Source organism: Agelaius phoeniceus, chromosome 10 (assembly GCF_051311805.1).
Source record: "Agelaius phoeniceus isolate bAgePho1 chromosome 10, bAgePho1.hap1, whole genome shotgun sequence".
Taxonomy (NCBI): Eukaryota; Metazoa; Chordata; class Aves; order Passeriformes; family Icteridae; genus Agelaius; species Agelaius phoeniceus.
This window is the reverse complement of record NC_135274.1, coordinates 25,438,595-25,461,229: the sequence shown is the minus strand read 5'-3', so window position 1 is coordinate 25,461,229 and position 22,635 is coordinate 25,438,595. Positions and strand designations below refer to the sequence as shown.

General features: G+C 45.5%; 2 protein-coding genes across 5 annotated transcripts; one reads left to right on the top strand and one right to left on the bottom strand.

Annotated features, from left to right (window-relative positions):
* Positions 1-6,452: 6,452 nt before the first annotated feature.
* Positions 6,453-14,271, bottom strand: ARL14 (ARF like GTPase 14). 2 transcript variants are annotated; one of them, XM_077184207.1, is made up of 2 exons: positions 9,631-14,271; positions 6,453-8,676 (listed from the first exon to the last, which is right to left on the bottom strand). In XM_077184207.1, exon 1 carries the CDS (start codon positions 11,813-11,815, stop codon positions 11,234-11,236), a length of 582 nt encoding a protein of 193 aa, XP_077040322.1. In that variant the 5' UTR covers positions 11,816-14,271; the 3' UTR covers positions 6,453-8,676; positions 9,631-11,233. The 2 variants fall into 2 exon arrangements, with proteins under 2 accessions (XP_077040322.1, XP_077040323.1); XM_077184208.1 differs by having other exon boundaries at positions 10,953-14,271.
* Positions 14,272-14,298: 27 nt separating this feature from the next.
* On the top strand, positions 14,299-21,086 carry B3GALNT1 (beta-1,3-N-acetylgalactosaminyltransferase 1 (Globoside blood group)). 3 transcript variants are annotated; one of them, XM_077184205.1, is made up of 4 exons: positions 14,299-14,685; positions 15,635-15,826; positions 17,115-17,260; positions 18,199-21,086. In XM_077184205.1, exon 4 carries the CDS (start codon positions 18,259-18,261, stop codon positions 19,243-19,245), a length of 987 nt encoding a protein of 328 aa, XP_077040320.1. In that variant the 5' UTR covers positions 14,299-14,685; positions 15,635-15,826; positions 17,115-17,260; positions 18,199-18,258; the 3' UTR covers positions 19,246-21,086. The 3 variants fall into 3 exon arrangements, with proteins under 3 accessions (XP_077040320.1, XP_077040319.1, XP_077040321.1); XM_077184204.1 differs by lacking the exon at positions 17,115-17,260; XM_077184206.1 differs by lacking the exons at positions 14,299-14,685; positions 17,115-17,260 and adding an exon at positions 14,824-15,112.
* The last annotated feature ends 1,549 nt before the right edge of the window (positions 21,087-22,635 follow it).

Here is a 22,635-nt window from a genome sequence, read left to right as displayed (position 1 = left end):
CTGAGGAAAGAGAACTTGGTTTAGCTCCCGGGGAAAACACAATGATTTTTCACACTATGTGTGTTCTATCTCTGGATGTTTCCCAGAGAATGAGGTTTGGCTCTAGATAGTTCTCCAAAAAAACCCCAAAAGTGACAGAGGCTGAGTCACCGCAGCCCCATCTGCTGCATAAACGTAGCAGCGATGTCACAGCAATATGAGGAAGGTAAATTAGTCAGGGCTAATTAGTGCTGGTGGTATTCCATCCAGGCATGGCTTGTCTCAGTATCTAAAGCCTTTTCTCCAAACCTGGTGGAGGACAGCAGCCCTTTCACATCCCAGTCTGCATGGACAAAAATGACATTTTCTAGATACAGCTATTGACTTTTGAAAATGTAATGCGGATTCTCTATGTAGTAATGTTGTAGAAGACTACACAGAGATAAAAATTTTAAAAAAATTAGTATCTTTAGTTAGTGCTCTGTTTCATTTACAGGCTGAGCTAGTTAGGATTGTTCAGCCTAGAGAAGAGAAGGCTCTGGGGAGATCTTAGAGCCCCTTCCAGAGCCTAAAGGGGCTCCAGGAGAGCTGGAGAAGGACAAGGGATGGAGGGATAGGACAGGGAATGGCTTTGAACTGCAAGGGCGTAGGTTTAGATGAGATATTAGGCAGAAATTCTCTGATGAATAATGAAATTGGACTCTGGTACTGCATGTTCCATTCCTGCCCAGTGCTCAGAACTAGTCAGAACATGATGGTCAAAAATACCCCCTGTGTCAGACCCAGCCTGGAATTTTATGAACGGAAAGAAAACCCTTTTATTCCATCGGTGCCCTTTTGATCAGCACCTTTCCCATGTCTTTGTTACCCCAGCCATGCTCATCCCACAGCTAGGTGTGGTCAGGGGAGGATGGAGAGGGAAAGGCAGCACATCCTGGCCTGACTCAGAGCCCAAAGCAGGGCCAGTGACCTCGCAGGGAAACCATCCCTCTGCTGCCCTTCCTTCCCTCTGGAAAAGACTGACCAGGTCAGGGGCTGAGCAACAGCCCCGATCCTGTATGAGTAACCACCTGAAAATAACTGAGAATCACCTGCAGAGTCTTCCTCCACAGCCAGCCCTGCCCAAAAATCACCTTGCTGCACCTCCTCGCTGCTTTTACCATATATATACATTGGGAAAAAAATGTAAAATATATACAATTTATTTATTTATATTAGTATTTACTAATATTTATTAGTAAAAATATGTAAAATATAAAAAATTATCTACTTATATTAGTACTTACTAATATTTATTAGCAAAAATATGTAAAATTTAAAAAAACTTATTTACTTATATTAGTATTTACTAACATTTATTAGTAAAAATATGTAAAATATAAAAAAACTTATCTACTTATATTAGTACTTACTAATATTTATTAGTAAAAATATGAAAATATAAAAAACCGTATTTACTTATATTAGTACTTACTAATATTTATTAGTAAAAATATGTAAAATATAAAAAAGCTTATTGACTTATATTAGTATTTACTGATATTTATTAGTAAAAATATGTCAAATATAAAAAACTTATCTACTTATATTAGTACTTACTAATGTTTATTAGTAAAAATATGTTAAATATAAAAAACTTATCTACTTATTTTAGTACTTACTAATATTTATTAGTAAAAATATGTCAAATATAAAAAACTTATCTACTTATATTAGTACTTACTAATATTTATTAGTAAAAATATGTAAAATATAAAAAACTTATCTACTTATATTAGTACTTACTAATATTTATTAGTAAAAATATGTAAAATATAAAAAACTTATCTACTTATATTAGTACTTACTAATATTTATTGGTAAAAATATGTAAAATATATAAAATTTATTTATTTATATTAGTATTTACTAATATTTATTGGTAAAATATGTAAAATATAGAAAATTTATTTATATTAGTATTTACTAATATTTATTGGTAAATATGTAAAATATGTAAAATTTACTTATATGAGCATTTACTAATATTTATTAGCAAAATATATAAAATATATAAAATGTATTAACTTCTATTAGTATTTACTAATATTTATTAAAATATGTAAAATATAAAAAACTTACTAACTTCTATTAGTATTTACTAATATTTTTTAGTAAAAATATGTAAAATATATAAAATTTCTTTACCAACACCCCGTTTCCTTTCTGTGTAACTCCATATAATAATATCCAATACATGCTTTGCTCTTGCTGAGTTATGAAGGAAGACAATCCTTCAGTGGTCTTCTGATCTGGTATCATCCAAAGAATAATTTAGATTGTGATTTTCTTGTAGACATAATCAGAGATGAATCAAGTGCATTTTATGTAACTGTAATCTAATTCAGCTGCTTGGCTCTCAGAGGAACAATGACATTATTTCTGTTTGATTTTACCTCAGGTCCACAGTGCAGAAACCCTCAGAAGACCAATTTTGAAGGATAGACCAGTTCCCCTCTGCATCCTCAATCCTGTGTCACTGGGCTCTCTTGAAAAAACAAACAAACAAACAAACAATTGGATATTTTGATTCTGAATGAGTTTTTTTTTTACTAAATCAGTTTTTTTTACAGTTTTTTTACTGAAGGTGCCTACAACATAATAAATTATGCATAAAACACAAATTTTCGTGGTATGGTGCTGTTCAGACTTCATGTGATGCTACACAACAAAGCTCTGCTTCTTTGTTATTTTTTGCATATTTTTTAGCTTGGAACATAATAATGCAAATGTAAAGGTGGGAATTAGGCTCTGCTCACCTTCCTACCCTTCAAGCAACAGATAGATTTGTTTTACTAAGAGTTTACATTTTGTTTACAAGTCACAATTTGTGAATTTTGCACCTCATTATGCAATTAGAAAATGTTTAATTCTCAGCTTGTCTTAAACACTTCTTTTGAGTAATAATGTGAATTGATCTGAATGCTTTTACTAATGTATTAGTATAAATATGTATAAAATGGATGAAATTTATTTACTAAATGTACACTTAGGTGAAAGGAGCTCCTGCAAATGGGTTTCCATGGCCCTATCTCCCTCCTATAAGGAACAAAATGTTATGTAAAGCTGCAAAGATTTGTGTTGCACACAGAAAAACACCCATTAATCCCAGAGTTTATCCAAATGGAATAGCTGGTATTAACAAAGAAGCAGCCCACTGCTGGGAGGATATTTTATAATAATCTTTCAGCTGGTGTGTTCAGACAGGTTTGAAGGGGATTTTTGATGGGAGTTGGCTGAAGTGCTTTGGATGAGAGGAGGAATCCAAGGTTTGGCCCACGGACACTTGGGCAGCTCTGCTGGCTCCAGGCTGGGCTCACACTCACTCAGGGAGGGACATTTTTATTGCAGAGCTGTAGAGCTCCTGGGTGTGCTTCCCCTTGCGTTTGTTCATTTAGAACCACTGGTTACACTGCATTCTGCTTTTTTTTTTTTTTTTCTATTTAGAAAAAAGTATTTCCACTTTGAGAAAAGTACTATTCAGTTGGGGTGGTACTTAAAAACTCACTTTTAAAAATCAGCTTCTTAAAGTGATGGACTGAAAAATCAGCTCCACACGTTTGCAGTATGACAGGATTCGATGCCTTTCCCTTTCTAACCCTTCAGTTGTGGCACACAAATCCTCTCAGACCAAGGGCCTGCTGTGGCATGTTTCCTACAACTCAGCCCATAAATGTTCACTTTTTCATGTGCTAAACCAGAGCTTTTGCAGACAGATTTGTCGGTCATGACGTGACCATGGGCAAAAATGTTCCTTGGTACAGAGCTGGAGTAGATCCCAAAAATCCATCGGCTGCAAATGGCCCAAGAGAAGAAGAGGAATCAATCCTCAATCAGCAGAGTATGGAGCTGCACTTCCCTGCCCCTGTCCAGCTGCTTTGCCTTTCCAGCACAATTTCCTATTAAAGGAAAGGGAAAAATTTCATTTGAGATAAAAATGAAGAAATGGTTACTGAGATGAGCCATGTCAAGTTGCCCTGGAAGATCCAGGGATGTGTTTTTTCCATGATAAAACAAATCCTTGTAGCATCGCTGATGGTGGGACAGGGACAAAAAATGCTTCTGTCTCTGCTTTGGGGTGAGTTCAATAATATTTCTACAAGGAAAGGAAAACTTCTGATCTGCTGGAGCTCCAATATTCTGGATCCTGTTCCACTCGACTGCAGGAAGGGAATTTGCTTTTCCATCCTCAATTCCTCAGGTTTCCAAAAGGAAGGCTGATCATTGGAGCTGTATTTGAAAACTCAATCCACACAAATGCTCAGATAATTAAATGGTGGTAGGTGTTAGGTGATGTGGTTCATGTTGCACACAGAAACACTGATAGGATCATGAAAACAGAGACATTTTGGGGAGCATCTCAGGTTGAAACTTTTATTTCTGGCTGTTAACACTTGCAGGGAGCAGAGTTTAGCTCATAAAACAGCACCAAACCCAAGATGCAACAAAAATGTAAATGTCCAGATGCAGATTGCTATTGTCAGTGCTGTGTCTCGGGCTCATTTTGAAAGGAAACTCGAATACATGGCTGAATAAAGAATTTTGAAAGGCTCAGGGCTTGGTATTGAGCAGAGAAATGAAAATAGCCCAAGTTTGCATCTCTCTTTGTTCCACTGTAATGGAGAAAATGAGTGCTCTGAGCAGCAGCACTAACGAGGCCCATTCTCCCAAGGCTCAGGACTGAGATTTCCTTGATTTTCTGGTGGCTGATAAATGGTAATATTTCTGTTCAGCTTTTCTTTTGAGGGGGAAGAATGAGCACATAATTTTCCTGAATTACGCAGCATTTCAGCAGCTTCGGGAATCTGTGCCTCTGTCACATCCCTGAGATCAACCCTTCCTTTGAATGCTCATTATTCATCTTTAGATTCAAATCTCACTTCAGTTATGAACTGCTAACCAGGGCTCTTCCAAATCACAGCCAACTTGGGAAAAATGGGAATTCCCACTTAGGAATCTGCTTGCTTGGCCAGTTTGGGCATCACTCATTGTTGGGAATTTTCAGTGCCACAAAGTGAAACTTCATCTTAATGAATGATGCAAACAAATGTGGGCTTTACCTAATTAACAGCAATATATTTATTTTTATTTTTATTTTTATTTTTATTTTTATTTTTATTTTTATTTTTATTTTTATTTTTATTTTTATTTTTATTTTTATTTTTATTTTATCTAATCTGGAATCTAATCTGATGCCAGTTTGGGCATCACTCATTGTTGGGAATTTTCAGTGCCACAAAGTGAAACTTCATCTTAATGAATGATGAAAACAATTTTGGGCTTTACCTAATTAACAACAATATATTTCTATTTCTATTTCTATTTCTATTTCTATTTCTATTTCTATTTCTATTTCTATTTCTATTTCTATTTCTATTTCTATTTCACAAATTGAAAATAATCTCAGAGAACAAACCCATCAGTGCTGCACTGAGGCAGTTTTTTGTATAAAAAAAGCGATTTTTAGCTGTGTGGTTTAAGCCTCTCAGAGAGTTCTCGAGCTCCCCTGCTCTCCGTTCGAATTTGCCATCCGATTGTTTCGTTTTGACGAGCTGCAGGAAGCCTCACACACCACAAGATGTCTCAGCGAGGAAACACATTTGATACAAGTGGTTTTTAATAATATTTCTCAATTTTCAGGTGTTTTCCTCGGGTTTTCCTTAGTGCTTGACGGGGCTTTTCAGCAGCACACGGGGAAACCAAGCCTGCACAAATTCACCCGTTAGTGTGGGCAATAAATGGGGATTTTAAATAATCAATGATCCAGATGACTCAGTGGAAAACCTTAAGCGTTAAAAAGAAAAGGCTCAATGTAGGTGACAGCTAAGAAATTTTAAATTTTCCTGTGTAGGTTAAATGGAAGAGTTAAGTCAAACTAGAATCAATTTCCACAAAGTTTGACTTTAATATATGAAATATTTTTAAACTATTAACAGTCAGGATTAAGACTGTTTTGCTATCAGGAGACAGTTCTTTGCAGAGTATTTGCTCCAAAGTTACATTATCTTTATGGCATGATATTATTTTATCTGTGAAACTGCTGCCCTCAGCTTTGACCGTTCAGGGAGAGCCCAGGAAAGTTCCCCTGTGGGCACCGGGAGGGATTGCACACATGAAATGTTGATTTTAAAAGAGGAGCAGCCTCAGCTTTTGCACCAGAGTGCAAAGTTAATGTTGGGTTTGTTTTTTTTTTTCTTTCTGTTTCTTTGTGCATCTAAAACACTCAGTACTTTGGCCTGAGAATTTTCTCACTTTTCATTTCGCCTCCCTTTTTCATGGTATTGCTGTCGTTAATCTTCCCCCACCACCCCTCCAGATTAACTCCTTCAATTCTTCTTCTGTAATTCTTTCTTTCTTATTTTTATTTCACCTTTTCAGAGAATTCAAGCTGTGTAAATACTGATGGACACATAAGAATTGTGTGACCACCTATAGACATTTCAGGTAAATTAAACCTTTATTATTGATCCTCAACAAAGGAAAATCCATGTAAATTCAATCCAAAATTATTCCCTTTTGTTGTTAATCCTCAACAAAGAAAATCCACGTGAATTCGATCCAAAATTATTCCCTTCTATTGTTAATCCTCAAAAAAAGGAAAATCCATATGAATTCGATCCAAAATGATTCTTTTGTGCTGGGAAAGGCATCCAGGCCTGAGCCACCCCATGAGGAGCCAGAAATTAATTTATGAATTTATTAATTTATTAATTTATTAATTTATTAATTAATGAAGCTGTTTGCAGAATGCCTTCATGTTTTGTGCTACATCCAAACGATACCGGGGATTTTCACAGCAAGCTGGGACGGGCCTGTAAAAAATAAAACTTCTCCGAGTTCTTGAGGGAAGGCTGAGACACTCACATTCTTCAGTGATAAACGTGTGTGCTTTAGATAAAGTAACTGAAAACTATCGATCAAGGCACAGTTAGCCTTTAACAGCCAAGCAGAATTTCAGAGGAGATTGGCCTTTGTCTGGATCGATAAAACCCTTGCTGCTGTTCCCAGCTATAATTGCTGAAACCAAACAATGTGCATGGCTCGGGTTTCAGAGCCAGGTGGGTTATTACACTCACAAAATTACTTATTTTTGCAAGTATTTTGCCAGAATCAGGGTAATACAAAGGCCTAGAAACTTCTCATTGGCCAGGCGAATAAAAAAGGTAAAATGAAGTAAAAACAAGTCAACAAAAGGTTAAAACAAAAGTAAAAACCCAGAACAAAAAGATGATCTTTGCACCAATGAAAGCACCCTGTAAGGCTAAGAGGGAGCAGATGAATAAGTATGGGGAGAACAAGGAAATAATAAAAAATATTCATCAAAAGCCACGGCTCATAAAGCATTGTCAGGAGGTTTGCATACATCCTGGGAAAGGAGAGCGTTGAGGGAGGAGCTGGCAGAAAACAATGAAATGGGGTTGTAAATGTCTGTAAATGTCTGTAAATGTCTGTAAATGTCTGTAAATGTCTGTAAATGTCTGTAGGTCACTCCAAGCCCGAGGAGTGGCTGGGAGCAAACCCAAAAACCCCGGGGGAATCTGCTGAGGAGAGCATGGGAGCTGCGCTGCCCTTGGGCCTCGTGGGGAAGGACAGGACAGGGACAAAGCTCGGCTGGGGACACACAGGTGACAGGGCTAAGGGGAGCTCTGTCAGTCCGAGAGCCACCAACACATCAGGGATGAACATCCTGAGCTGATGCTCAGGATCAGCTCCTGAGCACACAGGAACACCGAGCACAGCTGTGGAACAGAATCCTGGAGAAACTGAGGCACAGGGAATGCTCAGTTTGCTAAAATCCCCTGCCTTCAGAATGTGTCTGGGCTCCTTACTGTCCATGAATCTCCATTTGCAAATGGTCCCTGCAGTGTGGTGTGTGCTGAGGGCCTCCACCCTCCAGAATTTACATCCCAAATTGCAGCCAGTTGGCTAATCCGGGCTGTGGGATCTGAGGAGATGGATGTCCAGAATCCAAACAGGATACTGAGCTAATTAAAGTGCAGGAAGCAGCACAGAACTCAGCATGGCCCATTTACTTGGGGAAAAAACCTGTTTAATGTGCATACAGCACTTCAAAGTGGTGCTGTCTCCTCTGCAGCACTCAGAACTTGTTTGACACGGGAAAGTCTCTCCTTTGGTGCAGTTACTTGTCCAAAATGAGATGGCACAGAGACATTTTGAGCAAGACCAGCTATCTGATACTAGAGAAGCCTGCAGTCCTTAGACACTACTTCTCCTGGATTCTAAATTATTGGCTGTTGTCTCCCAGGCAAGGCAGGAGGGAGTGCTGCTCTCCAAATTATTCTGCTGCTCCACACCTTCCCTTAAAATGGCATTTCATCCCCATTTGGCTGGACCCCTGTTCAATGAGCTCCATGAGTTATTCCTAAACTCAGAAACCTCAATGTGACTTCAAACCACAGGGATCTCATCCAGGAACGGCCAACAGGACAGGCCCCATCCCCTGGGTCTGTCAGCTTCAAATGGTGCCATCCAAACCCATCTCCCTGAGAGGGCACAGGCCTTCAGGCCCTTCTCTTTTTGTGTCCTGTTTGTTTTGTCATGTTGACTCTTCTGTCGGCACAAAGGATCAGGCACAGCAAACTCTTTAAGGAACAGGAGTAGACACTGAAGGATTTGAGCTCTTCAGTTACAGAACAGCTGCAGAGAGTGCCAGAAGGCAACAATTAAAAATGCAAAATAGCAGAGTGAGCTGATTAAAAAATTCCCAAATCTGGAGCAAAATAAGCAGCTGACCCAAACAAACATCTGACCCCAACTCTTCAAGGCCTTTCATCCCATGAAAAGTTTTCGACCCCCAGACTTCAGCTCCAGTGCTTCAGGGCTCTTCAGATTGTGATTTCTCACCATCTCAAAGCATCCCAAACCCTTCAAAAATCCTAAAAGTTTTTCAGTGAGTAATCTCTAAAAATTCTAAATAATAAAATAAGCCAAACCTATGTAGGAATAAATTATCCCTGTGCTGCAGGTTGGACTTTAGCACCGGCAGAATTCCTGAAACACCAAGACAATTCTGCTCATGGTGTTCAGCCAGGCAGTTCAAACTCCCCAAGAGGGATGGAGCTGGAAGCTTTGGAACCTTAGGAAGTCCCTGGGTATTAATTTCACCCCAGCACACGTGATGGGATCAGATATCCAACAATCCCCGGGCTTCCCCCGGGAGCACACAGCACGCTGGGGTGAGCCTGTGCTCAGAGCTGCGCCCCAGTTCCCTTCCCAGCACCTTCCCAAGATGTGCTGAGTGCCAGGGAAGGGTTAGGGTTAGGGTTTGGAGCAGTGCACCCCATCTCTGTCCCGTCCTGAGGGACCCCGAGTGCTCTGCTGGTCCAAGCACGATGGAAAAGCCCCGGCAGCTGCGGGAGCAGAGGAGCCCATGAAGCCCTGGCTCTGGACTGATGTGTCAATGGAACATTTATCTCCAGCTTTTTGTGCCTCAGCAGCCTTGCCCTTAAGGGGTGGTCACTTTTCTCTGCCTCACTGAGGTTTTTATTTCAACTTTCAGGCATCTAATTGCCCTGAGGACCTGCACCTCCAAGCCAGCCTGACTGAGATTTATTTTAAATCTTTAAAATGATTCCAAAAGGTTGGGGTCACCTTGGGCAGATGGAACAGGCCTGCCTTCACTTCTCTGGGAAACCAAGCTCTTCAAAAATGCAATTTTTAAATACTTGATATTCTGTGAAGGGAATGGAATTGAGTTTATTCCTTTCCTTTGAAGCATAATGTAAAACATTTCTTCAAGTTGATGTGAGTGTCATTTAGTGTAATTTGATAACCTGCAGAAGGGCCTGTGTGCCTGAGAGCTTATTCTCATTTTTAGCTGTATGAGCTGGTCTCTTTTACAACTTTATTTCTCCCTTCACAACTTGCTTCTTGGCTAATTTGAGACCCTGGTACACCCTCATTAAATCTCTCAGGAGTGTTTCTCCCTGAGGAAGTGCTGAGGCCACAGAAGTAAATTCTGCTTTATAACAGACACGTGATCAGATTAGGAGAATTCACCCTATACACATGCAAACATTTATAAATGTATCAATATGAAATATAGTATTTTTAAACATTGAATTTTTTTGCCTTGGAAAACCAACATTAATGCCTTTTAAAGATCTTTTTAGGGGCAGAAGATGCTATTTTCTATTGAGCCCGAATCACCAGAGCAGGCAATGAGAAATCCAGACACTTGCTCTGCTTTTAGCAAGTCTCAGCATGACTCAGGATTTAGCCCCTGGTAATTAATTAGTCTCAGTATTAATAACAGCCACTATTGGGAAACTTCCCTTTGTTTACTATTTCAGCAAACCCACCTGATGTTTTTTGTCTTTGAATAACCCATGCATGAGACAACAGGGTATGTCTGGGTGATTTTATTGCTGCTTCACCCTTTTATAACTTGACATTCCTGTCTGTTTATTAGTAAGAATGAACTGCAAACTTCCTACTTCCCACCTACTTCCTTGGTGTAATCCTGAAACCAAAAAAAGGAGAGCACAAGGGACCCCTGGCACGGCTTTTCCAGCGGCCAGGACTGGGAAATGCCCACAAACCCCAGGGGATTCAGCTCTTCCCGGGCTGGTGTCCTGTGGGGAGGGCAGAGCAGCAGTGCAGGAACAAGGGGAGCAGCACCTCTGGGACAATGGGAGCTCACGGCTGCACCCTGGGGACAGCCCTGGAGCCAGGCTCTGCCCGTCCTGCTCTGTCCTGCTCGTCACCACCTCCCTGCAGGAATTGTTACCAGAGTGCAGAAACAGCCAAATCCTCTTGTACATAACTACAGCTGCAGCTCTCACCCCACTCTATTTTCAAACAAGAAACACATCTATTCCATTTATTACAAAACAGCATTTGATCACTGCTGACCAAATGACTTGAAAAAAATTGAATCTTCATTTGACTTAAGCCACTGAAACACTGCTCACCTATTTTATTTCCATGTGCTCGACTGCCCCTTTCTCACCATTCAACTTGAATAACTCCAAGTAAATAAAAAAATAATAATAAAATGCTACAGAGTCCTATCTCAGGTATGAGATATCCCATCAGGTACGTCAAGTATCTCCAGGTATAACAGTAAAATTTAATATTATCAAGGTCCCTTATAAATATTTATGTATAAAAGTTCTTCAGAATCCTGTACTTCCAGATTTAATCTGTCCAATGAAGTATGTCAAGAGTCACCAGAAGTGGATGGTAGAAATCCTTAAAAGGAGTTGAGTTCCTTCAGGGTGATGAAAGTCTCCTTTGACTTCTTGTACTGCCTGGCAAAGGTGGCCACCCTCTGGAGAGCCTCCGCCAGCCCCTCTCCCGTGATGGCACAGCAGGGCTGCACGTACCAGTTCCTGTCACTGCAGTACTTCTTTATCTTGAGCTTCCTGGTGATCTCCTCCGCGTTCAGGGCTCCAGGCAAATCCTGCTTGTTGGCCAGCACCACCACCGGGACGTTTTTGATGGATTCGTTCTTTAAAATGAGCTCCAGTTCCCTCCTGGACTCCTCCAGGCGCCGCTTGTCAGAGCTGTCCACCACATACAGCAGCCCGCCGGCGTCTTCCAGGAAATTGCTCCAGAGCTCTCTCATTTTCTTCTGTCCCCCAACATCCCAAAACGTCAGTGTGAAATCCTTCCCCGCTTCAATCATATCCACATTGAAGCCGATCGTCGGCACTGTTATAAAAGCATCTTTGTACCTGAGCTTGTAGAGCAGCGTGGATTTGCCCGCCGAGTCCAGCCCCAGCATGGGGATGCTGGCCCCCTTCCTTGAGGCCTTGGCGTTCTGCAGGCCCATTTATCCAGGGGATAAATTCTCTACTCCAGGGATATTCCCCCTCTTCCCTGGGGCCAGTTTGTGTCGCTGCCTGTCCCCCTGCTGAGGTGAGGCACAAGCAGAGAGGAGAAGAGGCAGCTGTGAGCTCTGGAGCAGCCGGAGCTCTGCACGAACACACGCGGCTTTTATCGGGGCGATAAGGAGCCACGAGGCTTCGGAAGCGCAGAGCTCCGTGCCAAGCCCGTGGGTGGGACTGGGATGAGTAACCCCGGCCCCACTGGCACGGGCACAAAGGTTACAGGCTGCCAGCTGGTTTGAACAGCCGTGTCCCAGCACCTGCAGCCTGATCCATGCATTCCCTGAGCATGGCCAGGTCCTGGCTCTGACAGAATCCCCCTGAGCATCCACAGCCAGCTGGGAGAAAAATGAGATTGATGCCTTAAGCTTTAGCTTTTATAGTCTGATATTTTATATTCAGATTCTGTGCTGGTTTAGTGCGTAGTTCTGAGCTTCATGTTAAGTGTTGGTAAGCTCTCTTCACAGACTAGGTGGGCAAAACAATTCCTGCTCCAGCTGGGCACCAAGGACAAATGATCCAAATCTCAGCCCCAAGAGCACAAACCCCGTGGGCTGGAGAGAGAAAAACAAGCAGGGTGGGACTGCAGGGGCTAAAGCTGGGATGGGACAATGAACTGCAAGGTGCAAATGGAGCAGAACTGATCCAAGGCAGAGAGCCCAGGAGCGCTGGTGCATTTTGGGGCCATTTTGGTTCATCTTGGGTGCAGCCCTGGCTGGGCTCTGGTGCTGCCCAAGGTGGATCCATGGAGGAGATGCTTGGAATGAATCCCTGCTTTATTCTGGAGCTCTGCCCAGCCTCTGCTCCTGCACAAGGCATCTAGATATGAACACAAGCAGTGAGGAGGGGAGATTTATGATTTAAGATTTGTCCATACTCAGCAAGCCACAAAATGAGCTGGTAGCTGATTTATCAGTGCATTCATCTCCCACAAACTGATCTTAGGTGGTCTGAAATGTGAGTTCCAGCCCATGGACTCAATCAAACACTAAAAGAACTCCACTAAAGCTGGGCTCTGCCCTAAGCAGCTGCCTCAGTGACTCCTCCTGCCAGGGCTGTAAACTCAGGGAGTTTGTTTGTGTTGTTGGTGAATCAGTTCAACTGCACCCCGCAAGGTGGAGCCTAAATCCAGTGCTTGTGGTCTGGTCATCACTGAGATCCTGCTGCCTCACACTAAAAATTCCTGTTACCTTCATTTTGCTCTATTCTGTGGTTGCCCAATGAAGATTTCCTTCAGGAAAGGGTCAAGAAGCGAGGAGATAACCAAGTCTTGATCATTTCTTTGGCCACCATTCCAAGTAGCAGAATAAAGCAAGGGGAGATAGAAAATTTAGTCAGCTATTAATGAGTTCCTATTGACTGTTCATTTTCCTGATAGTGGATGCACATTGGGCTGCTCTGACACATCCTGAGTACTGCAGGAGTTGCCCTTACACCCAGCAAACCATTCCTCTTTGCTTCAGAGAGTCCAGAATCAGCAAAAAGATGTAAAGGTCTTGTACCAAGCTGCTGACTGATAGAGCAATCATTTTGATAATTACCACATTGGTTGCGTAAAATCCACCTCAGCCCTGACAGACAAGTTGTAATCTGGTTTCTCTTGAGGCTAAAAGGGTTAGACCAGGACTAATTGGGGGCAAAGAGAGATGACAGTGGCACACTCCCTGCTGCACGTTTTTCATGGTTAATAACACGGCTGGGTGATGTGTTGGGGTTTTCAGGAGCAGGTCAGGATGTATTAAACCAGGGAAGAAAGTGCTTGCATTTCTTTACCAATGAATGGACACGAATGAATTGAAAGATGGGGAGGCAGCAAACTGCAGAACACAGGCTTAACAAATGGTCAAATGGACCAGAATTCCCTGATGGGATTCCAATAAAATGGGGATATCTTGAGCAAGGCAGGGATGGATGCTCTGTCCCCAGAGAGCACTCACAGTTCCCCGCTCTGCGTGCTCCACCTGCGTGGGGTGTTTATGATAACAGCTGTTGTTTCCTCCATCAGCTGTCACTTCAAAGCGGGGATCCAGCAGACTCTGACTGTTTACGAGGTAATTCCTGTGGGGCTCTGCGGGTTTCTGACCGCGCCAGAGCCGCTCCCGGGAGGATTCCCCGCGCTGGTGCCGAGGTGGGGCCGCAGGACAGAGCCCTCCTGCTGCCGGTGCGACCCCGGGAGCCGGAGCGGACCGGACCGAACCCCCTCCACCCTCGCTTTGTCCAAGGCTGGCTTTGCTCTGCCGGCCTGCGACCTGTTGTTGTTAATCGCGGAACAAACGAACGCTCAGTAGCGGCTGCAGCACCGGGATGTCCCGATCCAACATCGCAAACCTCCCCGTGGATAGGGACTCTCGGGGGACATTGCGCTGTTACCCCCGGGGTACTCTGGTCCAGTGGTCAATTGTACCGCGTCTCTTACCCGATCCGGTTACCTCCTCTGTGCCGAACTCCCGGTCCCCCTGCAGAACCAGAGCCATAAACGGGGACAGCTGACTGAGCACTGACTAATCCGAGCTCCAACTCTGCCCTGTAACCCTTTCGTGAACCGAGCAGCAGAACGCAAACCCATCTTGTCCGGGCAGGCTCGATGGAGTGACGAGGGTGATGGATGCACGAATCGGGCGGCGAATCCTCACGGCCGGGGCACCGAGGGGAGGCGGCTCGGCTGCCCGTGCCCGGCCCCGGCTGCCGGAGGGACGCGGGGAGCCGGGGCCGGGGAGGGCGGAGGAGCGGGCGCCGCTCGGGGAGGCGGAAGGGGAGGCGGCTCCTTCCCGCTGCGGCCGCCGCGCCCGGCCCGGAGCGCCCCGAGCGGGACACGGTAACGGGGATGGGGATGGGATGGGGTGGGATGGGATGGGATGGGGTGGGATGGGGTGGGATGGGGTGGGATGGGATGGGATGGGATGGGATGGGATGGGATGGGGTGGGATGGAATGGGGATGGAATGGGATGGGGATGGAGAGCGGCTTCGCGGCGCTCGGGCAGCCCAGGGTGGGGTGCGATGCGTGCGGGGGAAGCGCGCACAGCCCCGAGCGGCGCGGCGCTGCCGGCTGGGATGCAGAAGCCCAGAAAAAGGCCAGAAAAAGGCCAGAAAAAGGCTGGAAGGGGTGTCTGGGCTCGGCAGAGGGCGGCACAGCCCCGCTGCCGTCCCCTCCTGCCCGGCACCACCTCCCCGCGCTCCCCGCGCTCCGGCCGAGGTGACTGCGAGCGAGTGACAGCCAGGCACTGGTAAAGGTCTTGTAAAGGTGTTTTTTTTTTATTTTTTTAAGTTGAAGTTTTGTTATATTAGAGCATCGCGGCCCGGGCTCTTGCAAAACTGCCTCTAGTTTCGATTGGTTTTAAGTTCACGTATAATCGGTGGCTGGTTTGGGCTGGAAGGACTTTAAACTTAATCTTGCTCATCTCCTGCCGTGTGCGGGGACACGTGTCCCATAGTCCAGGCTGCGCCCAAGCCGGCCCTAAAGCCAGCTTTAAATAATATATTTCCAAATTATTTCTGCTGGTAGCCTTAAAAAGGAATTATTTTCCCATACACCTCTTATTGTGGTATTTTAAAATAATCATATTGGACTATTGGTTATTATAATTAGTAATCTTTAATGAATATGAGAATTTCCCACCTTTTTCATGCCCAAGCACGTCCACATTACACAATCCCCTGCCTAGGTGGAGATGGATCTAAATCCCTGTAGAGGAGCGTTCTGAGCCTTGTGTTGCCTCACATTTATCTCAAAAGTCACCAGTTTTATCTTTTGGCGCAATCTCAGCTTGGAAGAAAATGAAAGCAATGCCCTGGAAGGAGCTGTCATCCACAGCTGGAAGGGAACGAGTGCCAGCACAAAGTCTGGAGGTGGAGGAGGAGCTGGAAGGGCAGAACCTGCACCGTGACTGAGCAGGAGTGCTCGGAGCTTGCTGACTCAACTGCCTCACTGTGCTTCAAGCGCTCCAAAGAGGAGAAGGTGGGGATTTATTTCCCTGTGTGGCTGGTGTTTCCTGAAGGACCTGAACTGATGTTTATTTTCACAGATTTTTCCTTATGTAGCAGGTCAGGATTTGTCTCCAATTTTGTTGTTTAGAGTGTCACGAAACCAGGCTTTTTCTTCCTTTAAAAATCAAACTATAATATTTTTTCCATTAGGCGGACAGGAACTGATCAAATGGATCAGTTTGCACTGATAAGCTTTAAAGTTGATAATCAAAATAAATGTTATTGATCTAAAATCAAATAATACTGATACATAACCTAGGTTATTTTCTTCCAGTATGTGTTCTCCTATTCTCCACTGAAATTCAGGTTGGTGCATAAAAAGAGAAGATTCCTATTAGTTAATTACTGATTTTGAGAGGAATCAGTCTGAAATTCTTCTATTTAAATACTTTATATAAAATTGCTTTAATCTGTTTTAAGGCCATTGTTGGTGAAATGTTCTCCAAATGCTTCCTTTAAAGGATGATTAATTTAAATCAGATCCTACACAGAAACACGAGGCAGGTGGGCTCTGGAAAATCAAATTCCCCTGGACTCCACAGTGCTGTTCTGGAGGTTGGATTTATTTGTCAAATCGAAAACATTTATGAGCCCTGTGGTTATATTTTTGAAGATAAAGGGTAATTAACTGTGCTGTGAAACCAAACCTTCTGTCATCCTGACTGTGTCTTTGTGTGTGCTTGTGCAGGATAAATATTATCACTGCAAACATCAGAAACCATTTGGAATTCCCACAGTTAGGCACTGGGGTTATTTTGGCTTAAAGGTGTCTAAAATAGATGATAGAGCACGTGTAGTTTTAAGGAAATAAAACTACATGTGGGTACAGGCCCGGGGGTTTGGTTTTAAACTGAATTTTGTGAAGATTTATCCATTGGAATCTCTAATCCTGACATTGGAGCAGCAGCTTCAGCACGGATTCCACAGGGGTTTGGAAGGACCTGCTGTTGGATTTGTGTGCCTCAAAACCAAAAATCACCTGGCTAATGGTAAAAACAGTCATGATTTTAGTCAAAACCAGCTTGAGTATGTCGCTTGATTTAAGGAAGGTGATTTTTACCTTCTCCCCTCCCTCTCAGCAGCAGCAGCTGCTCAGGCCTTGAATGAAAGTGAAGCACTTGCTCCCAGTTCTGCTTTCCTGCCCACGTGCTGAGGCTCATGCAGATCACGCAGATTTCCTGCCTCTAACAGAAAAACCAAAACTCTGAGGCTCTGAGCATCCGCTTCCTGAGAGTTTGCTGGGTTTTGTGCATGAACAGAAAAACCAAAACTCTGAGGCTCTGAGCATCCGCTTCCTGAGAGTTTGCTGGGTTTTGTGCACGGTCCCGTGTCCTTGAGGTGGAGTCGAGTCAGAGGCACCTGGAGATCCCTGGATTCTTGGAGCAGGACCCTGCCTGGAGATCAGGTCTGTGCAGGGGGGGTCTGCAGGGTGGAAGCCACGAGCTTTGCTTTTTGTGCAAGCCCTGCTCAGCAAACCCTGCTGGGCTGGGGCTCTGTGCCCTACACTCAGCAAACCCTGCTGGGCAGGGGCTCTGTGCCCTACGCTCAGCAAACCCTGCTGGGCAGGGGCTCTGTGCCCTACACTCAGCAAACCCTGCTGGGCAGGGGCTCTGTGCCCTACACTCAGCAAACCCTGCTGGGCAGGGGCTCTGTGCCCTACACTCAGCAAACCCTGCTGGGCTGGGGCTCTGTGCCCTACACTCAGCAAACCCTGCTGGGCAGGGGCTCTGTGCCCTACACTCAGCAAACCCTGCTGGGCTGGGGCTCTGTGCCCTACACTCAGCAAACCCTGCTGGGCAGGGGCTCTGTGCCCTACACTCAGCAAACCCTGCTGGGCTGGGGCTCTGTGCCCTACACTCAGCAAACCCTGCTGGGCTGGGGCTCTGTGCCCTACACTCAGCAAACCCTGCTGGGCAGGGGCTCTGTGCCCTGCATAGCAAACCCTGCTGGGCAGGGGCTCTGTGTCCTACACTCAGCAAACCCTGCTGGGCTGGGGCTCCGTGCCCTACACTCAGCAAACCCTGCTGGGCAGGGGCTCTGTGCCCTGCTTAGCAAACCCTGCTGGGCAGGGGCTCTGTGTCCTACACTCAGCAAACCCTGCTGGGCAGGGACTCTGTGCCCTACACTCAGCAAACCCTGCTGGGCAGGGGCTCCATGCCCTACACTCAGCAAACCCTGCTGGGCTGGGGCTCCGTGCCATCCCTGGGATCAGGACAGCTGGATCAGGAATGCTTGCCTTAGCTGGTACCACAGTACAGTGCAGCTGGTGCTTCAGCCAACACAAGGAAAAGGGAATATTTGACTAACAGCACTCTGAATGCCACTTTCCCCTTTCTCCTTCAGTGAGGAAGATGCTCCAGGACTCACGGAACAGATCCTGAGCGGCACCAGCAGATCCCGACCATGATCCCGGTCCTGATCAACGCCTTGTGCATGAGACCTTTGAAATGGATTTTCGTGTGTCTGGTGGTGTTTTCCACGATAACCGTGTGGTACATAATGTCCTCCCCCAGGGCTGCCCTGGAGACTGTGAACCCTCTGTACTTCTACGAGTACGAGCCCGTGCACCGGCAGCCGCGCCCGTTCACGCTGCGCCCGCGCCCCACCTGCACCGACCTCCGCCCCTTCCTGGTCATCCTGGTGGCTTCCAGCCCCGGGGACCTGAAAGCCAGGCAGGCCATCAGGATCACGTGGGGCTCCCGGGACTCCTGGTGGGGCCAGCGCATCCTGACGCTGTTCCTGCTGGGGCAGGACACGCAGAGGGAGGACAGGGTGGCGGCGCTGGCGGTGGAGGACGAGAGCATCCTCTACGGGGACATCATCCGCCAGGACTTCGTGGACACGTATGACAACCTCACCCTGAAGACCATCATGGCCTTCCAGTGGTTCTCTGAGTTCTGTTCCAGCGCCAGGTTCTTCATGAAGACCGACGCCGATGTCTTCATCAACACTCCCAACCTGGTGCAGCTCCTGCTGCAGCTGAACTCCTCAGAGAACGTTTTCACCGGGTACCCCCTCATCGATAACTTCGCCTACCGAGGCGCTGACAGGAAAAGGTTCATCTCCTACCAGGAATATCCCTTCAGGCTCTATCCTCCCTACTGCAGCGGCCTGGGATACATCCTGGATGGAAAACTGGCCCTGAGGACTTACGAGCTGATGAGCCACGTCAGACCTCTGAAATTTGAGGATGTTTATGTGGGGATTTGCTTAAATATACTCAAAGTCAACATCACTCTTCCACAAGATGCAGAACAATTCTTTCTCTATAAAATCGACTTTGATATCTGTAAGTACAGACGTTTGATTGCAGTTCATGGCCTTACATCAAGTGAACTGATCCAGTTTTGGCAGGATTTGTCAGCCAACACTTCAAAACCTTGCCTTTGATTGTGGATTTCTTTAGAATCTTCCATTGGCTGTGAGAGTGGCCTCTAGAATGACTCTGACTGCTGGGGCAGTGTTTCTCTAGGGCATTCCAGTGCTTTTCAACAAAACCAGGGATTCACAAAGCACTTTTCCAGGTGTGTATCCCACAGCCAGAGGGTGCCTTGGAATGCTCTGTCCCATCTGCCTCTGCTGCCTTTCCATGTCCTCGGAGCAGCCCTGGGATTTCCCACTGAATCTTCTGGAATGTACAAAATGCTATCGAGGAAAGATGTTCCTGCCAAGAAAGCAGCTTGGAGGATGCTTCCTGAATTCCTGCCTGGATTGGTTTTATTGCTTTATTGCCACTCTCCTTTATTTGTTCTCTGCCTAGCCCAAACCAACCCCACCTTGTTTGCTGTGTAAACCTCCTGAGACTGCCACACCTTGTTATTACAATTTCTCATCTCCACGAGGTTTCCAGGAGTGTTCCCAGCCTGGGGATCCTGTGGGATCTGCAGGAGCTGGTGAGAAATGCTGGAGATGTGATGCACTTTGTGTGTGCATATTAAATGGAGAGACTTTGGTGTCTCTGCTGGTGCTCCCAGACCAGGGGGATGGAGTGGAGCTCACGATCAACATGGACATCCCAAAAACACTGGGATCATCAATCCCCCCACCCCTGTGTGTGTGTGTGTGTGTGCTGCATCCCAGGACTTTTGGAACCCTGTGGAGAAGATGAAAAACCATTTTTGTTGTGCCTGTTTCTTCATGAATTTTTTTTATGCCTAGATGAATCATTTGGTTCCAGTCTGAAAACGCAAAAAAGAAGAAATCCGCCCGTTGCTACTTTAAAGAAGACCAACTCCTCCCTGTGTGTAAAGACCATTTTTTAATCACTTTATTCATATCAGCAAGGCCCAGTTCTCAGTAGTTTACACTTCTAATGGACAACGATACAGAATTTGCAGTTGCATGAACAGAATTGACCTGGACACATCCACTACACGGGGGAGGGACTGCGGAGACGCCCTGGCCACGCTGCCAGGGCTTCCCCTCGGGCTGGCAGCACCCACAGCCCTGGCAGCACCCACAGCCCTGCAGGGCCCAGGGCAGCACCCACAGCCCTGCAGGGCCCAGGGCAGCACCCACAGCCCTGCAGAGATCAGGGCAGCACCCACAGCCCAGGGCAGCACCCACAGCCCTGCAGAGCTCAGGGCAGCACCCACAGCCCAGGGCAGCACCCACAGCCCTGCAGGGCTCAGGGCAGCACCCACAGCCCTGGCAGCAGCCACAGCCCTGCACAGCCCTGGCAGCACCCACAGCCCTGGCAGAGCTGCCCACAGCCCTGGCAGAGCCCAGGGGTCACCAGTGGCCCCAGCATCTTGGGGACACTGCTGGCTTTGGCTCTGCTCCACAGCTGCACCTGGGGCTGGGGTGGAATTTCTTGTGGTTTTTTGTTTTTGGGATGAAAAAGTCTTGGGGACAACACTCCTCCAGACAAGGATTTCAGTGTTCTGATGGGGAAAAAGGTCAAAGCTTTTAAAAAATAAAGGGTATTATTATTATTAATTTTTTTTTTTTTGGGAAAATACAGTATTGCATAACTGAGGGAATGATGCTTTTATTCCAGGTGAAATTCCAGCTGTGCTGCGGGTTTGGGAGCTGGGATTTGATTGTTCTCTGAGCAGGTACTGGGAGAACTGCCTTGTTCTGTGATTGTTTGCACATCTCAAACCCCACACCCCTCCGTGCTTCTCTGAGCCTGCCGTGTGAAATGCTTGGAAATAAATTATTTACCACAAGAACACTGATACTACAGCACAGCTTGTATTGCTTTTTCCAAAATAAAAACGTAACCGTGACTCTGCTGCCTTCAGAAAATGGATAAAGCAGAGAGTGCTCGTGGTGGGGGAGGAATGAGAGTCCTGGGGAGGTGGGGATGGCCAGAAATTCTCCTGTCACCTGCAGGAACTCGGGGTTTGTGTGCCCCAAATGCTGACGCTGCTCACAGGTTCCAAGGTTTGTACACAGTGATCTCTTTGTGCCACCTGAAGTTAATTGTCATTTACAGTGCCAGCAGCATTGGAAAAACATCCATCCTGCTCCTGGTTTTCTTAAAAAAAAAACTCAATTCCAAGTGTGGCTTGTATTTGATTCTGACTTTATTATTGCTTAAAAGGCTGTAAAATTCCTAACTGAGCTCCTGTTTCTGCTCAAAGCCATTTTAGGGAAGTTTTTAGTGTGAGCAGCCTGGCAAAAGGTCAAAAACCTTAAAAGTATGAAATAATCTGGGCATTGAAGTAGGGAGGGGCCAAATTTTATTGCATCTGCCTGGAATATTGTACTAAAAACAAAGTGTAAAACACAGGTTAAAGGTTTCTCAAATCCCAAATAAGTTTGTTTTTTTTTTTCCTCATGCAGCTGTATGAAATCAGAGTTCAAATATTTGTGATTTTGATGGGAAAACTGTGGGGTTTCCTGACCTGAAAAGCCTAATAATAATAATAATAATAATAATAATAATAATAATAATAATTGATTGGGCAAAGGTGTTTGGAAGTTGCTGCTGGGTGGGGAGCAGAAGTGGGTTCCAAGGTGAAATTCCCAGTCTGGGTGTTATTTCGGAGGAGTTGAATGCTGCAATGCTTTGTGGGCACCCTGGCACAAGGAAATTCCCATAAATCAGACAGGAGATTCCCTGTGCTCAGTGTAACAGGATGTTTGGGGCATTTCCCTACATTCTGCCTCCCATTTCTGGATGTTTGGTGTCAGAGAGGCTCCTGTGCCCATGGGTGCAACTCAGGCTTCCAAAAAATGCAGGATTGGCCATGAAATACGCTTGGGAAAAAGAACCAAAGTGCTTTAGTTCCCTATTGCTGAGATAATTCCCAGAATCCCAGACTGGCTTGGGACCTTAAACCCCCCCCCAATTCCATCTCCCTCAGGGCTGGGCAGAGCAGGCACAGGAGCTGCCCAAATCCATGGAATGAATCCATCGTTTTCCCCTCAGGAATTGCCCTCCAGCCTCTGCTTGTGGTTCTGGCAGCTGCACCCACCAGGTTTTGCTTCCCAGAGCACCCAGATCATCCTCCAGAGCTGATCCCTGGAATTCTGAGCTCCCTCAGGAAAATCCAGATTTATCCACTGGCTCCCCTAAGCCTTTTCCAGTCAGCACTGGAAAAATAAAAAGTAACAAAGCTTCAGCTCATTATTAATTGTCTGTACAGATCTTTTTTCTCTGGGAGTTTCAGAAAGGCCATTTATGAATATGTTGGGCACAAGGGGCTGCAGCTCTGGGCTCTGCAGTGGCCAAATTCCAGCAGAACATTCTCACCTGGAATTTTGTTCAGAGGCCTAAAATCCTGCTTTGGGGCATGAAAGGCTGCTGAGGTGTTTTTTCTGTGATAGAAT

Coding starts and splice junctions, on each gene's coding strand:
- ARL14 (XM_077184207.1), bottom strand. CDS start 11,815: ATGGGCCTGCAGAACGCCAAGGCCTCAAGGAAGGGGGCCAGCATCCCC.
- B3GALNT1 (XM_077184204.1), top strand. CDS start 18,259: ATGATCCCGGTCCTGATCAACGCCTTGTGCATGAGACCTTTGAAATGG.